General features: G+C 41.6%; 1 protein-coding gene across 2 annotated transcripts in view; it reads left to right on the top strand.

The window, feature by feature from the left end:
- The first annotated feature begins 1,153 nt into the window (after positions 1-1,153).
- Positions 1,154-16,142, top strand: part of LOC136883075 (uncharacterized) — a 361,554-nt gene continuing 346,565 nt past the window's right edge. For both annotated transcript variants that reach the window (XM_067155245.2, XM_067155244.2), the window contains exon 1: positions 1,154-1,382. In XM_067155245.2, the coding sequence (XP_067011346.1) occupies positions 1,182-1,382 (201 nt within the window). In that variant the 5' untranslated portion in view covers positions 1,154-1,181. The remainder of the gene's footprint in view (positions 1,383-16,142) is intronic.

Raw genomic sequence — 16,142 nt, 5'->3', positions numbered from 1 at the left:
CACAGTCGCATCTCTCAGCCGTTATTCATTGCTTTCTAGACCGAGAGGGTCGGCTTACACCATCAGTCAGCTCTTAAATTGTAATTATAATTGCGTTTGATTAATAATATTTTTTTATTTTTTTCGAAACAAGGGGCCATACCCCTCAGAGGCATCTAACCGTAAAACTAGGCTCTGTAAGTTTAGGCCCCTCGAAGATGGCGTCGGGAAGGGCATCTGGCCATAAAACTAGGTTAGGCCATATGTGCACTCTCTGGTGGGAGGATCAAAATGGCGACGGGAACGCCATCTGACCGTAAACTGTGCCCTATGTGGTTAGGCCCCTGCAAGATGGCGTCGGGAAGGGCATCTGGCCCTGAAAGTGAGGTTAGGCCCCTCCAAGATGGCGACTGTGAGATTTTGCAAAATCCACGTCGGGAAGGGCATTTGGCCGTAAAACTAAGCCCTGTGAGATTAGGCTTGCTCTCTTATGCAAAATATGACGTCGGAAAGGGCATCTGGCCGTAAAAGTGAGGTTAGGTTCCTCCGAGATAGCGACTGTGTGGTTAGGCTTGCTCTCTTGTGCGAATCTCCATTGCAGTACTACTATACTAGGGGTCAATGACTTCGGGTCAGAACCTCCATAGGTACACTACTAGGGTTCAATGACCTTATGTGCTGACTCAACAAGATAATAGACGCAGTGATGTAGAACTGGCCTTGCCCTACTAGTTGCATCTGTCTAGCTCGGTATATGATATGCGTAAAGAAGTGGACTAAGAAATTTCATTTTTCCGTATTGAACCAAGAATTACAATAAATAAACTTGATATTTCCACCTATTCAATGAAGTGGAATCAGAGATAAGATTGTTTGCGGATGACGTTATACTGTGTAGATATTTACGCAATTATTTAAGGAAAGACTTGGAAAACAACAGCCAGGTAATGTCCTCCTCCCATATGTTCTACATGCAGAAACTGTCCGCGTACATTAGCAGCCGAGCCACAGTCTGTTGTTAAAATGTGGAATCACAGCTCGGATTCGAACCCGCAAGCTCGCTGAATGGGGAGCGCGGAGTGTTTAAAGAGGCCAGCCAGGCGAGGCGCGGCCTTGTTACGTCACGGGCCGTGCTAATAGCGTATCCTACAGCTGATCTGCCTTCCTCACTAGTTCAGTAGTGGGCCCGCTTCTCTGGTGTCATGTCGCGCTTGTCAGCTGTTCGTACCGCCTTGTTGTCGCGTAGAGTGCTCGTGTCTGTGGTGTCCGCAAGAGACAAGACAACCTCCAGCAGAGAAGATGGCATCCTCAAGTCTCCACTCGGCGGGGTCAAGGTCCCAATGATGAGCCTGCCGCAGTACATCTTCAAGGAGACAGGGCAGCTGCCGGATAAACCCGCTGTGGTGAGTCTTGCACCTCATCAGACGATAAGAGAATCTCTTATCTGACAAGCTACGTCTTTAAGGAGTTTGGTTCAACATGACAACTATCTCTCTCCTTAAAAATACCCACTCATGTCAAAAAATATATACGTAAGGATTACAGATATCATCACCATCTTCATCATCATCGTCATTTATTATCATTGTCCGCCTCCGTACCGTAACGGTTAGTGTTATTAGCTGCCGTCCTCGGGGGGCCCGGTTCAGTTCCCGGTACTGCCAGAAATTTAAGAATGGCAGGAGGGCTGGTACATGCAGCTGCACCACGACCCGAGGTTACTTAAGACATGGAAGGTGCTCCTTCACGTTGAAGAGAGGCGGCGAAGACAACACCAAGTACGAAGGGGGTGGAGGGACAACTATTTCTGTTTAACTATAGATATTTACCCACGATGATATTCTGTCATCAGTCCATAGACAAGTTTGATGCAGTTCTCCGTGCCACCCTATCCTGTGCTAAACTTTTGATTTCTAAATCCTACATCTGTTGTAATGTGTTTGTCATATTCATACCTTGGTCCAAGACCAGCTCCAACACTCAGACCCCAAGGCAGGTTTCGGTCAGTGGTCGTGGGCCATGCATACGATATTTAGTGATAATATTCCGAGTCTGCTTGTCATCGTTCGTTCGTTCGTAATCTGTTTACCCTCCAGAGTCGGTTTTTCCCTCGGACTCAGCGAGGGATCGCACCTTTACCGCCTCAAGGGCAGTGTCCTGAAGCTTCAGACTCTGGGTCGGGGGATACAACTGGGGAGGATGACCAGTACCTCGCCCAGGCGGCCTCACCTGCTATGCTGAACAGGGGCCTTGTGGGGGATGGGAAGTTTGGAAAGGATAGACAAGGAAGAGGGAAGGAAGCGGCCGTGGTCTTAAGTTAGGTACCATCCCGGCATTTGCCTGGAGGAGAAGTGGGAAACCACGGAAAACCACTTCCAGGATGACTGAGGAGGGAATCGAACCCCCCTCTACTCAGTTGACCTCCCGAGGCTGAGTGGACCCCGTTCCAGCCCTCGTACCACTTTTCAAATTTCGTGGCAGAGCCGGGAATCGAAACCGGGCCTCTGGGGGTGGCAGCTAACCACACTAACCACTACACCACAGAGGCGGACTGCTTGTCATCGTACTGATAAAAATGTCGCTGGTTGCTTTTACATGGATGCTTAAAATACCTGTAGGTTATTTATTTCTTGTTTGAACGTGTTAAGTGTTTATTTAACATATGTGAAAGGTTTTGTTATTGGTGGTATGTCCTATTAAAATGTAGTGTGCTTATTAGGTTAAAATGGATTGACCGTGTTGTATACTTCTTACGGCAGTTCTTGGGGTATTTCTGCCTTCACTGAAGGATACTTGAGAGAAATGGATTCGTTGCATTGATAGCGAGATTTTTGCTGTAAATAGGAACTGTCTAACTTTATTGTCCGCAAAGATATATTTCAGTGGCGTATGCTGCCACCAGACTTAGGTTACCCCTTTTCGATAGCTGATTTAGTGAATGTCAAGCCTCAAGCGTTTTGAGCTGCAGCCAACGGCAAACGGAGAAGCCTGCTGTGTTGTCAAGGCTGCTTTACAAGCTACTGCCCTGGCCTCTGCTACTGTCAATAATCAACAACTGGTCAGTGGAGATGGTAGCCTAAGGTTTACCAAATTAAAGTCCTGCTTTATGGCTAAATGGATAGAATGATTCTCTTTGGCCGGGTTCAGTTCTCAGAATCAAACCCCTAGTACTCTTTAATTTCCCTGACTTGGGAACTGGGTGTTTATCACGTCCTCATCCTCATGAGGTCACCACAAGCCTATACAGGTACCATGCACCACTATTATTATTATTATTATTATTATTATTATTATTATTATTATTATTATTATTATTATTACAACATAACCAGCAGTCGTGTCGTTCACTGGTTTATTATCTTCCTCGATTGATCGGTAGTGGTGTCCGACCCATGATCACAGGTTCGATTCCAACCAACCAAATAGAACACTAAACCTTCGTTAGCAGCGGCGATCTGACGGACCGAAGCGCCTAGGGTGCGAGACGGAAAGATAGCTCAAAAACTCGAAGTTCTGCGGAAGTTCCCGAACTGACACATGCATTCCTCATCGTATATCCCTTTCAGACCTGAAAGAAAACTGGAGGTGTGAATTTTTGTTTGTACGTCAAGAACTGACTAAAATGCTCCTCAATACACATATTAATAGTTTATTTTACAAAATAAAAACTAACATCCGAAAAACAGGACCCACACAATTGAGCGTATCAAAATTCAAAACCTCGTTGTATCACGTACGATGGTGTAGCTTCAAAATTTACGTTCACTAACCAAAGTACACACTTCATTGAATATATTCCGGTATTCAGTAAAGCTTCTAGATTAATATAAACGCAGTAAATAAATACTTACTTTCGGCACTACTGCTTCCTGCCATCTCGCCGATCAACTGTGCTTTTTAAACTCTTCTTCCTTCGCCCTGGCGGTCAAGCGCATACTAAAATCAATTGAAATACACGCCACGTGTCCTGCACAATCACTGCAGTCTGGTGTAGCGCCGAAAAAACATCAAATACGGTCAGGGATAACTAAAATACGAACCCGCACAATTGTGCGTACTCGGTCTGAAAGGGATATACCTCCTCATCTCATACTCTTCGTCCTTGTAGGAAGACACGTCAGGGCTGCTGTTATGGGAGTAATATAGTTTTCTTTTTATAATTAGATCTGCTAAAGTGAAAAGCAATCTTTCATGTTCGGTCTTCTCTTTGGTTGTCTGGAATCGAACCTGTGATCATGGGTCGGACACCACCACCGATCTACTGAAAAGCTAATAAACCAGTGAACGATGGACACGACTGCTGGTAATGCTGTTATAATAATAATAATAATAATAATAATAATAATAATAATAATAATAATAATAATAATAATAGTGCATGACATCTGTATAGGCTTGGAGGTGACCTAATGAGGATGAAATGACTGGCGAAGACGTGACAAACACCCAGTCCTCAAGCCAGGGGAACTTAGAGTACGATGGGGTTGGTTCTGAGAATTGAACCGGGGCCATCGGACGAAAGACAAGCATTCTATCCATTTCGCACAAAGCCGGACTTTAATTTGCCAAACCTTAGACCTCCATCTCCACTGACCACGTGTTGAACAGTAACAGAGGCTTATGAAACACACCGGCAATATTCTGTTGGCTGCAGCTCAGAACTGAACCAACTATCGAAAAAGGGTAACCTAAGTCTAGTGGCAGCCCACATCTTGATCCCAGCATACGCCACTAAAATCTGCCTATACAAAGAAAACTATATTACTCCTACAACAGCAGCCCTGCAGTGTCTTCCTACAAGGATGTACAAGTAAACGGGAGTGAAATACGAGCACTCTGTTATCTGTATAATTAAGTTAGAAGTATGAGGTCGAGTCTTAGAGTGAGTTTGTAAATAGAACAAAGTGCCAGATGCTTACAACATAATGTGCTTTACATTACCATCGTTATCATTTGAGGTTAGGGCTTCAGTATACGCCACTGATGTATTTACTGCTGAGTATGGTCAACTAACTCGCAACCTAGCAAATATCTTAAATCTTAAATATCTGTCCAAACATATTCGACAATTAGCCTTCGCATAACAACATTAATTTACCTCGAGGAAGAAAGTATCACAGTATTGCCACAGAGAGATGAAGAACCGTTTAATCGTTGGTGTGGAGAAGATAAGACCGCTTTCGTGACAAAAAGCGAGCCCACTCAACGTAATTGTGTTCCCTCGATATTAAAGTGAAAAGTGACCTAAAAGTGCAAGTCTAATGGCAGAAAAATTAGTGTTAATATTAGAATGAGGACAAGACGACCTCAAGTATGAGATAGCGAATTTCGTAAGTCTTAGTACTTATGAAGAGAGTATGTTGAGCTGAGTGACGAGTCTTTATTTTGGGGAACTTTCTGGAAAAGAGCCCTTGTGTTAGCCTTTGAAAATAACATTAATAATTCAAGTGATGTCTGCAAGTGTGGTTTTCGTTTGACAAAAGTAATATAGAAGTGTGTAAAATTTCTGGCCAATATTTTTATCAACAGTTATACGAAGAGCTCAAATGAAAATAAAAACTCTAAAGAAATTGCTAAGAAACTTGAAAAGGAGGGAACCTAGTGCAATTGTTTGTTGGATGTAAGTAGTATAGTTGGACAGTTCTGCGGCCTCCTCCCGCGGGAAATTTGAATTCTGGCGGGAAATTTGAATTTTGGCGGGAAATGCGAATTTTGGCGCGAGATTTGAATTTGCAAACAAAGCCACGTGCTTTTGACAGCTGTCATCGACAACAACGCATCGCTAACCTCACTGCTGCCATCTTGACGGGCCTAAACCTCAGTAGTGCCAACTTAACCTAACTAGCGCGAGATAAACAAAGCCACGTGTTTTTTGACAAAGCCACGTGCTTTTATGACAGACAACAACGCATCGCTAACCTCAGTACTGCCATCTTGACGGGCCTAAACCTCAGTAGTGCCAACTTAACCTAACTAGCGCGAGATAAACAAAGCCACGTGTTTTTTGACAGCCACGTGCTTTTTGACAGACAACAACGCATCGCTTACCTCATTACTGCCATCTTGACGGGCCTAAACCTCAGTAGGACCAACTTAACCTAACTAGCGCGTGGTAAACAAAGCCACGTGCTTTTTGACAGCCACGTGCTTTTTTGACAGCTGTCATCCGCCATCTTTCAACTACAGAGCACTGTGCTGCCCTCTTTATCGTAGTAGATGTAAAATTCGTCACCTGTCATCGGCAGTGCTGCCATCCTGGCGTGCCTAAACCTTAGTGCTACCAACTTAACCTCACTAGCGTGAGATAAACAAATCCACGTGCAGCTGACATCCGCCATCTTTAATCTATAGAGCACAGTGCTGCCCTCTTTCGCTACTTACATTCCACGTGCAGCTGTCATCCGCCATATTTAATCTATAGAGCACAGTGCTGCCCTCTTTAGCTACTTACCTTTGAAATGTGGTGGCGGATAATTTGAAAAATGCTTTTTGACAGCAGCAATCTTTGAGCACCGTGCTGCCCTCTTTAGCTAGATACCTGTGGTGGTAGACAATTCCACGTGACAGCAGTCATCTTTGAGCACCGTGCTGCCCTCTATGTGGTGGCGGCAAATTCTACATGCTCTTGTTTGGAAACAAACTCACGCGCTTTTTTGACAGCTGTCAACCGCCATCTTTAATCGCCGTGCTGCCCCTCTTTAGCTACTCACCTTTTAAATGTGGTGGCGGTAAATTCCACGTGCTCTTGTTTGGAAACAAAGCCATGTGCTTTTTTGACAGCTGTCATTCGTCATCTTTAATCAACAGAGCACCGTGCTGTTATCATGCGGGCAATTTCATCAGCTGTCATCCGCCATCTTTAATCTACAGAACACCGTGCTGCCCTCTTTATGGCTACTACCTTAAGCACGTAGTAGCGGGCAATTTGAAAAGTTCTGTTAGCTATCATCCGCCATCTTTAATCAAGAGAGCACCGTGCTGCCCTCTTTAGCTAGATACCTTTGAAATGTGGTGGCGGTAAATTCCACGTGCTCTTGTTTGGAAACAAAGCCATGAGCTTTTTTGACAGCTGTCATCCGCCATCTTTAATCAACAGAGCACCGTGCTGCTATCATGCGGGCAATTTCGTCAGCTGTCATCCGCCATCTTTAATCCACAGAACACCGTGCTGCCCTCTTTATGGCTACTACCTTAAGCGCGTAGTAGCGGGCAATTTGAAAAGTTCTGTTAGCTATCATCCGCCATCTTTAATCAAGAGAGCACCGTGCTGCCCTGTTTAGCTAGATACGTTTGAAATGTGGTGGCGGCAAATTGAAAATTTTCACGCGATCTTGTTTGGAAACAAACTCACGTGCTTTTTTGACAGCCATCATCCGCCATCTTTAATCAACAGAGTACAGTGCTGCCCTCTTTGTTGTGGCGGTAAATTCTACGTGCTCTTGTTTGGAAACAAAGCCATGTGCTTTTTTTTACAGGTGTCATCTGCCATCTTTAACTAACAGAGCACTATGCTGCTATCATGCGGGCAATTTCGTTAGCTGTCATCCGCCATCTTTTAATGAACAGAGCACCGTGCTGCCCTATGCGGGGCAATTTCGTCAGCTGTCATCCGCTCGCATACCCGCAGTGACGCATGTTTAGACTTGAACACACACATACTACTGCTCAAAACTTATTACAACTTGAACTGCATACTAGTGTTCGATGTTGCAGAACACAGCATTGCGAGACTAGAATCAAGCACTGTTTAGAAAAACAAAAAATTCTCTTCTCAACATACTTACTGAGCTGCTCTTCCTGCTCAGTGAAGGTACATCTCTATCGAACGTGCATTGCAAAAGCAAGATTGTAAAACATAACAAGACTGGAATCGAACACTGCACTTGATGTTAAGTTCAACATGTGATTACAACATTAAATCAGGTTCAAACATAGCAAGACTAGAATCGAACTCTTCCTACTCTTTCAAGGTACACCTCTATCGAACATGCATTGCAAAAAAAAACAAGATTGTAAAACATAACAAGACTAGAATCAAACACTGCACTCGATGTTGTTAACTTCAACATGTGATTAGAACATGAAATGAGATTAAAACATAGCAAGACTAGAATCGAACACTGCACTCGATGTTGTTAACCTTAACATGTCATCAGAACATTAATTGATGTGCTCAAAACACTAGATAAGTGATCAAGACTAGAATCGAACACTGCACTCGATGTCGTTAACCTTAACATGTGATCAGAACATTAATTGATGTGTATAACTTCCTTTACCTTTACTTACTCTGCCAAGGTACATCTTTATTGAACATGCATCGCAAAGCGAGAGTGTGCAAGTTTAGACTTGAATACATACTACCGTTCAAAAAACATATATACACATACTATAGTGCGATGTTGTAGTACACTATATTACAAGACTAGAATCAAGCACTGTTTAGGAAAAAATCTCTTCTCAACATACTTACTGTGCTAGACGATAACATACTTACGAATTTAATCAACATCTTCTTTCTTGCTCTTATTCTTCTTCGAGACGAAGGAGTAGGAGGAGAAGGTAATACCTAATCTAAAATAAAAGAATATGCCAATTCTACAGTATTTATTTACATCTTGTATGTACTAGTTTTATCACGAATGATTTTACTTGTAGTGATGTTTGCATACTTTTGCTTTCTCGATGTAATTCTTGTATGTGCATGCTTTTACGCATCAGTAAAACTAATAACACAAGATTTGTTCTCTATGCCGCGATATATAATGAAAATAGAACGTTGATTTAGTTCTTCTATTTCTAAATCAGTTAGCACGCTAAATCTATTAGGTAAAAAACTTGAAAGTCTTTGCAGACACATAAAATCCTTTCTCCAAATTTCGTTTTTAATCTTCGTAGTGAAATTACTTTAAATTGCTCATTTAGCGGTAGACTTGTTAACGGCTTGGTAGTTGGAGTTGAAATATGACCTAGCTGGTTAATCTTCTCCATGGTTTTTCTAAAAAGAACAAATATATAAATGTAGCGTTAGCACTTGCATCACACATAGTAATAATAGGATATAAAAGGGTAAGTGTGCTAGCCTAGAGTTACGATGTTCGGAAGAAACCAAGTTTCAACCTATAGAGGTCAGACATGGCTGTGAGTTTGAAATTATAAGATTAACCTCTTCTACAGCATGAAAGATTGAAGAGAATAACTATTTATCAATAGACTAAAGTTGCTATGTTCGGAAGAAACCAAGTTTGAACCTGTACAGGTCAGACATTGCTGTGAGTTTGAAATTATAAGATTAACCTCTTCTACAGCATGAAAGATTGAAGAGAACAACTATTTATCAATAGACTAAAGTTGCTATGTTCGGAAGAAACCAAGTTTGAACCTGTACAGGTTAGACATTGCTGTGAGTTTGAAATTATAAGATTAACCTCTTCTACAGCATGAAAGATTGAGGAGAACAACTATTTATCATTAGACTAATGTTACGACGTTCGGAAGAAACCAAGTTCCAACCTATAGAGATTAGACATTGCTGTAAGTTTGAAATTATAAGATTAACCACTTCTATAGCATGCAGATTAAATAAAATAACTATTTATCAATAGACTAAAGTTACGATGTTCGGAAGAAACCAAGTTTCAACCTATAGAGGTTAGACGTTGCTGTAAGTTTGAAATTATAAGATTAACCTCTTCTATGGCATGAGGATTGAAGAGAATAACTATTTACCAATAGACTAAAGTTATGATGTTCAGAAGATACCAAGTTTGAACCTGTACAGGTCAGACATTGCTGTGAGTTTGAAATTATAAGATTATCCTCTTCTATAGCACGCAGATTAAAGAAAATAACTATTTATCAATAGACTAAAGTTACGATGTTCGAATAAACCAAGTTTAACCTGTACAGGTCAGACATTGCTGTAAGTTTGAAATTATAAGATTAACATCTTCTATAGCATGAGGATTGAAGAGAACAACTATTTATCATTAGACTAATGTTATAACGTTCGGGTGAAACCAAGTTTCAACCTATAGAGGTCAGACATTGCTGAAAGTTTGAAATTATACGATTAACCTCTTCTACAGCATAAAAGATTGAAGAGAACAACTATTTATCAATAGACTAAAGTTGCTATGTTCGGAAGAAAGCAAGTTTGAACCTGTCCAGGTCAGACATTGCTGTGATTTTGAAATTATAAGATTAACCTCTTCTACAGCATGAAAGATTGAAGAGAACAACTATTTATCAATAGACTAAAGTTACGATGTTCAGAAGAAACCAAGTTTCAACGTATAGAGGTCAGACATTGCTGTGAGTTTGAAATTATAAGATTAACCTCGTCCATAGCATGAGGATTGAAGAGAACAACTATTTATGATTAGCTTAAAGTTACGATGTTCGGAAGAAACAAGTTTCAACGTATAGAGGTCGGACATTGCTGTGAGTTTGAAATTATAAGATTAACCTCGTCTATAGCATGAGGATTGAAGAGAACAACTATTTATGATTAGCTTAAAGTTACGATGTTCGGAAGAAACCAAGTTTCAACGTATAGAGGTCGGATCTTGCTGTGAGTTTGGAATTATAAGATTAACCTCTTCTATGACATGCAGATTAAAGAAAATAACTATTTATCAATAGACTAAAGTTACGATATTTCAGAAGAAACCAAGTTTCAGCCTGTTGAGGTCAGACATAGCTATGTGTGTGTTTGAAATTAGAAAATTAACCTCGTCTATAGCATGAGGATTGAAGAGAGCGACTATTTATCAATAGACTAAAGTTACGATGTTCGGAAGAAACCAAGTTTCAACGTATAGAGGTCGGAAATTGCTGTGAGTTTGAAATTATAAGTTAAACTCGTCTATAGCATGAGGATTGAAGAGAACAACTATTTATGATTAGCTTAAAGTTACGATGTTCGGAAGAAACCAAGTTTCAACGTATAGAGGTCGGACATTGCTGTGAGTTTGAAATTATAAGATTAACCTCGTCTATAGCATGAGGATTGAAGAGAACAACTATTTATGATTAGCTTAAAGTTACGATGTTCGGAAGAAACCAAGTTTCAACGTATAGAGGTCGGATATTGCTGTGAGTTTGAAATTATAATATTAACCTCTTCTATGACATGCAGATTAAAGAAAATAACTATTTATCAATAGACTAAAGTTACGATGTTTCAGAAGAAACCAAGTTTCAGCCTGTTGAGGTCAGACATAGCTATGTGTGTGTTTGAAATTAGAAAATAAACCTCGTCTATAGCATGAGGATTGAAGAGAGCGACTATTTATCAATAGACTAAAGTTACGATGTTCGGAAGAAACCAAGTTTCAACGTATAGAGGTCGGACATTGCTGTGAGTTTGAAATTATAAGATTAACCTCGTCTATAGCATGAGGATTGAAGAGAACAACTATTTATGATTAGCTTAAAGTTACGATGTTCGGAAGAAACCAAGTTTCAACGTTTAGAGGTCAGACATACCTTAAAATCTTCGCGCTGCAGACTGTTACTCGGATAAATAAAATGCGTACATTCAAGCCTGAAACTCGAATGATAATATTCTGGTCGAACCTAAAAAGAAAAGAACAAACATATATGAATGTAGTGTAGGGTGTATCAGCTAGCCTAGCTATCTTTACAACTCAGAGTTCGAAAACATACCTTTAAAAAAATGCACGTGCTGCAGACTGTTACTCGGATGAATAAAATGCGTACTTTCAAGCCTGTAACTCGAACGGTACCTACAAAAATAAAAGAACAAACATATATGAATGTAGATGTCTATTACCTAGCGTAGAAGTTGCTTTGCAAACAGTAACTAACAGTTTTAGCTTACCTTAAGATAAAGGCTGAAGAATAATATTCACAGCAGACAGTACTTAGACGGGAGATGTGTACGTAATAAACGCATACAGAGAACTGTGAGCGCTTCACGCAGACTGCAGCGAGTCAATATGCTGCTTGTTACCAAGCGGATGTGAAAATCGCTGACAACTGCAGTACAGTCGGAACTAAATGTTTATGCAACAAGAGCTCTCCTGAAGGTCTTACACTGAGTCCCGCAGGCTGACATATTTAAGCCGGGATCGAACCTGCTGTTGATGCCGAGGTGCCAGAATTTAAGAGTTCTGCCGCGGATCGAGCCTTGGAATGTCAGCGCGCGATCCTCGACTTCTCGACTTAAACAGGAGGGTACTAAGCTACATCTGCTGTATTCCTTACCTGTAGGCACTTAAAGGTATTGAGCTAAAACTACATTTAGCTAGATCATGTAGTTACACGTTATGACGATCGCGCAGGCCCCCCCTCGCCTAGCATTTGCTATTTTTACGGCTTCTAACAGTAGGAGTTCGAACCTGCTATCTCCCGAAGTAGCGGGAATGATTGCGGGTACAAGAGTGTTGAGGGTGATTCATTTGTCGGATGGAGGCGTTAAGCTGTGTGCAGGCTTCTTCGGTAGGAGTAGGCTATGTGCCGGTACCGGGACATCTAGTTATAAAACCCGCTACAACAAATTTATCGCGTATACTGCGATTTAAAATCCTAGTCAGGAAGGGTAACCGGTCGTAAAACTATGGTGTATGATCTAAGAGGCGGGGTGTGCAAAAAAGCCAGCATTAAGTAAGGGCTGTTGATAGGGAGCGTTAAACCTTGTGCAGACTCCTTCGAAAATGATTTTGAGTACAAGACGTTGATGGTGATTCATCTGTCGGATGGAGGCAATAAGCCTTGTGCAGGCTGAGGGCGTGCAAAAAGCTAGCATTAAGTAAGGGCTGTTGATAGGGGGCGTTAAACCTTGTGCACGCTCCTTCGAAAATGATTGTGAGTACAAGACGTTGATGGTGATTCATCTGTCGGATGGAGGCAATAAGCCTTGTGCAGGCTTCATCGGTAGGAGTAGGCTATGTGCCGGTACCGGGATATCTAGTTATAAAACCCGCTATAACAAATTTATCGCGTATACTGCGATTTAAAATCCTAGTCAGGAAGGGTAACCGGTCGTAAAACTATGGTGTATGATCTAAGAGCCGGGGTGTGCAAGAAAAAGCTAGCATTAAGTAAGGGCTGTTGATAGGGACGTTAAACCTTATGCAGACTCCTTCGAAAATGAATGTGAGTACAAGAGTGTTGAGGGTGATTCATTTGTCGGATGGAGGCGTTAAGCTGTGTGAGGGCTTCTTCGGTAATAGTAGGCTATGTGCCGGTACCGGGTTTTACCCTCTCCCTACTATTGTATATTACATTCTTAGGTTGTTTCGAGGGCGTGTAAAAAGCCAGCATTAAGTAAGGGCTGTTGATAGAGGGGTGTTAAACCTTGTACAGGCTCCTTCAACAGGAGTAGCCTACATGCCGGCGCCGTGCAGGCTCTTTCGATAGGAGTGGGCTATATGCTGGCACTGTGTTTTAACCTCTCCGTACAATCATGATATTTTATGTTAGGAACTTACACGAGCTACGTGAGTTACAAGTCGCTTATCAGCACACAGTGCCTTCGTTCAAGGTTACTACAGCCGGAAGATGAGTGTACAATTTCAGCCAACACATACATTCCGTACCTCGCTCTGAATGACTGTGCCGATACAACTTCAAAGATAGTGTTCTATGCAGTAGAACAAAAAATGTAACCCCTTAACCCGTTCCTAAAGCTTAAAACTGTAAATGTTTGAAGCTCCTGTTTTTACAGCTAGATGTGGTTCCTAACGTAGCAGGGCCGGGATTAAAAATATGTTTTAAAGCCAAGTGCCTCCTCCTGACGCAGGAGTTTAAATCGCAAGAATTTGTTTTACGACCGGTTGCCCTTCCTGACGCGAGATTTTAAATCACAAGAATCCGTTTTACAACAGGATGCCCTTCTACGATTTTAAAAAGCAGTATCTAGCCTCTTACATCATACACTATTGTTTTACGGTACGACCGGTTGCCCTTCCTGACGCGAGATTTTAAATCACAAGAATCTGTCTTACAACGGGATGCTCTCCTAGGATTTTAAATAGCAGTATCTAGCCTCTTACATCATACAGTATTGTTTTCGACCGGTTGCCCTTCCTGACGTCAAAGAACTGGGATTAAGAATCTGTTTTACAACTAGATGCTCTTTTTAACACGAGAATCGGGGTTTTACAGCTAGATGCTCTTCTTAGTGCAGGAACTAAGATTTTAAATCGCTGTATCACTTCCGGATGCCCTTCCTGACGCAAAACTAAGATTTTAAATGGCAAGAATTTGTTTTAAGACTAGTTGCCCTTCCTGATGCAAAACTGGCAGTATCTAGCCTCTTACATCATACACTATTGTTTTCGACCGGTTGCCCTTCCTGACGTCAAGGAACTCGGATTAAGAATCTGTTTTACAACTAGATGCTCTTTTTAACACGAGAATCGGGGATTTACAGCTAGATGCTCTTCTTAGATTTTAAATTGCTGTATCACGAACTATTGTTTTACAGCCGGATGCCCTTCCTGAAGCAAAACTAAGATTTTAAATCAGAAGAATTTGTTTTAAGACTAGTTGCCCTTCCTGACGCAAAACTGGCAGTATCTAGCCTCTTACATCATACACTATTGTTTTCGACCGGTTGCCCTTCCTGACGTCAAAGAACTGGGATTAAGAATCTGTTTTACAACTAGATGCTCTTTTTAACACGAGAATCGGGGATTTACAGCTAGATGCACTTCTTAGATTTTAAATCGCTGTATCACGAACTATTGTTTTACAGCCGGATGCCCTTCCTGACGCAAAACTAAGATTTTAAATCGCAAGAATTTGTTTTAAGACTAGTCGCCCTTCCTGACGCAAAACTAGTAGTATCTAGCCTCTTACATCATACACTATTGTTTTCGACCGGTTGCCCTTCCTGACGTCAAAGAACAGGGATTAAGAATCTGTTTTACAACTAGATGCTCTTTTTAACACGAGAATCGGGGTTTTACAGCTAGATGCTCTTCTTAGATTTTAAAAAGCAGTATCTAGCCTCTTACATCATACACTACTGTTTCACGGTATGGCCGGTTGCCCTTCCTGACGCTGAAAGACCGGGATTTAGCCAGTTACCCTTCCTGATACAACAAGACTAGGATTTATTTTTTTAGACTGCACTTGGCTAGAAATAGCCACACGAAATTATTATATAGAAAGAGAACTGCTGGGCGGATGACAGCTGACGCAAGGGTGCGGCACGGTGATTAAAGATAGCGGATGACAGCTGTCAAAAAAAGCACATAGCTTTGTTTCCAAACAAGAGCACGTGGAATTTACCGCCACAACAAAGAGGGCAGCACTGTACTCTGTTGCTTAAAGATAGCGGATGATGGCTGTCAAAAAAGCACGTGAGTTTGTTTCCAAACAAGAGCGCGTGAAATTTTTCAATTTACCGCCACCACATTTCAAAGGTATCTAGCTAAAGAGGGCAGCACGGTGCTCTCTTGATTAAAGATGGCGGATGATAGCTAACAGAACTTTTCAAATTGCCCGCTACTACGTGCTTAAGGTAGTAGCCATAAAGAGGGCAGCACGGTGCTCTGTTTATTAAAAGATGGCGGATGACAGCTAACGAAATTGCCCGCATGATAGCAGCATAGTGCTCTGTTAGTTAAAGATGGCAGATGACACCTGTCAAAAAAAAGCACATGGCTTTGTTTCCAAACAAGAGCACGTAGAATTTACCGCCACAACAAAGAGGGCAGCACTGTACTCTGTTGCTTAAAGATGGCGGATGATGGCTGTCAAAAAAACACGTGAGTTTGTTTTCAAAGAAGAGCGCGTGAAATTTTTCAGTTTGCCGCCACCACATTTCAAATGTATCTAGCTAAAGAGGGCAGCAAGGTGCTCTCTTGATTAAAGATGGCGGATGATAGCTAACAGAACTTTTAAAATTGCCCGCTACTACATGTCATAAAGAGGGCAGCACGGTGTTCTGTAGATTAAAGATGGCGGATGACAGCTGATGAAATTGCCCGCATGATAGCAGCACGGTGCTCTGTTGATTAAAGATGGCGGATGCCAGCTGTCTAAAAAGCACATGGCTTTGTTTCCAAACAAGAGCACGTGGAATTTACCGCCACCACATTTCAAAGGTGAGTAGCTAAAGAGGAGCAGCACGGTGATTAAAGATGGCGGTTGACAGCTGTCAAAAAAGCGCGTGAGTTTGTTTCTAA

This window comes from Anabrus simplex, chromosome 11 (genome assembly GCF_040414725.1).
Source record: "Anabrus simplex isolate iqAnaSimp1 chromosome 11, ASM4041472v1, whole genome shotgun sequence".
NCBI classification, from domain to species: Eukaryota; Metazoa; Arthropoda; class Insecta; order Orthoptera; family Tettigoniidae; genus Anabrus; species Anabrus simplex.
Note: the sequence above shows the minus strand (reverse complement) of the source record. Positions and strands in the feature narration are given on the sequence as shown.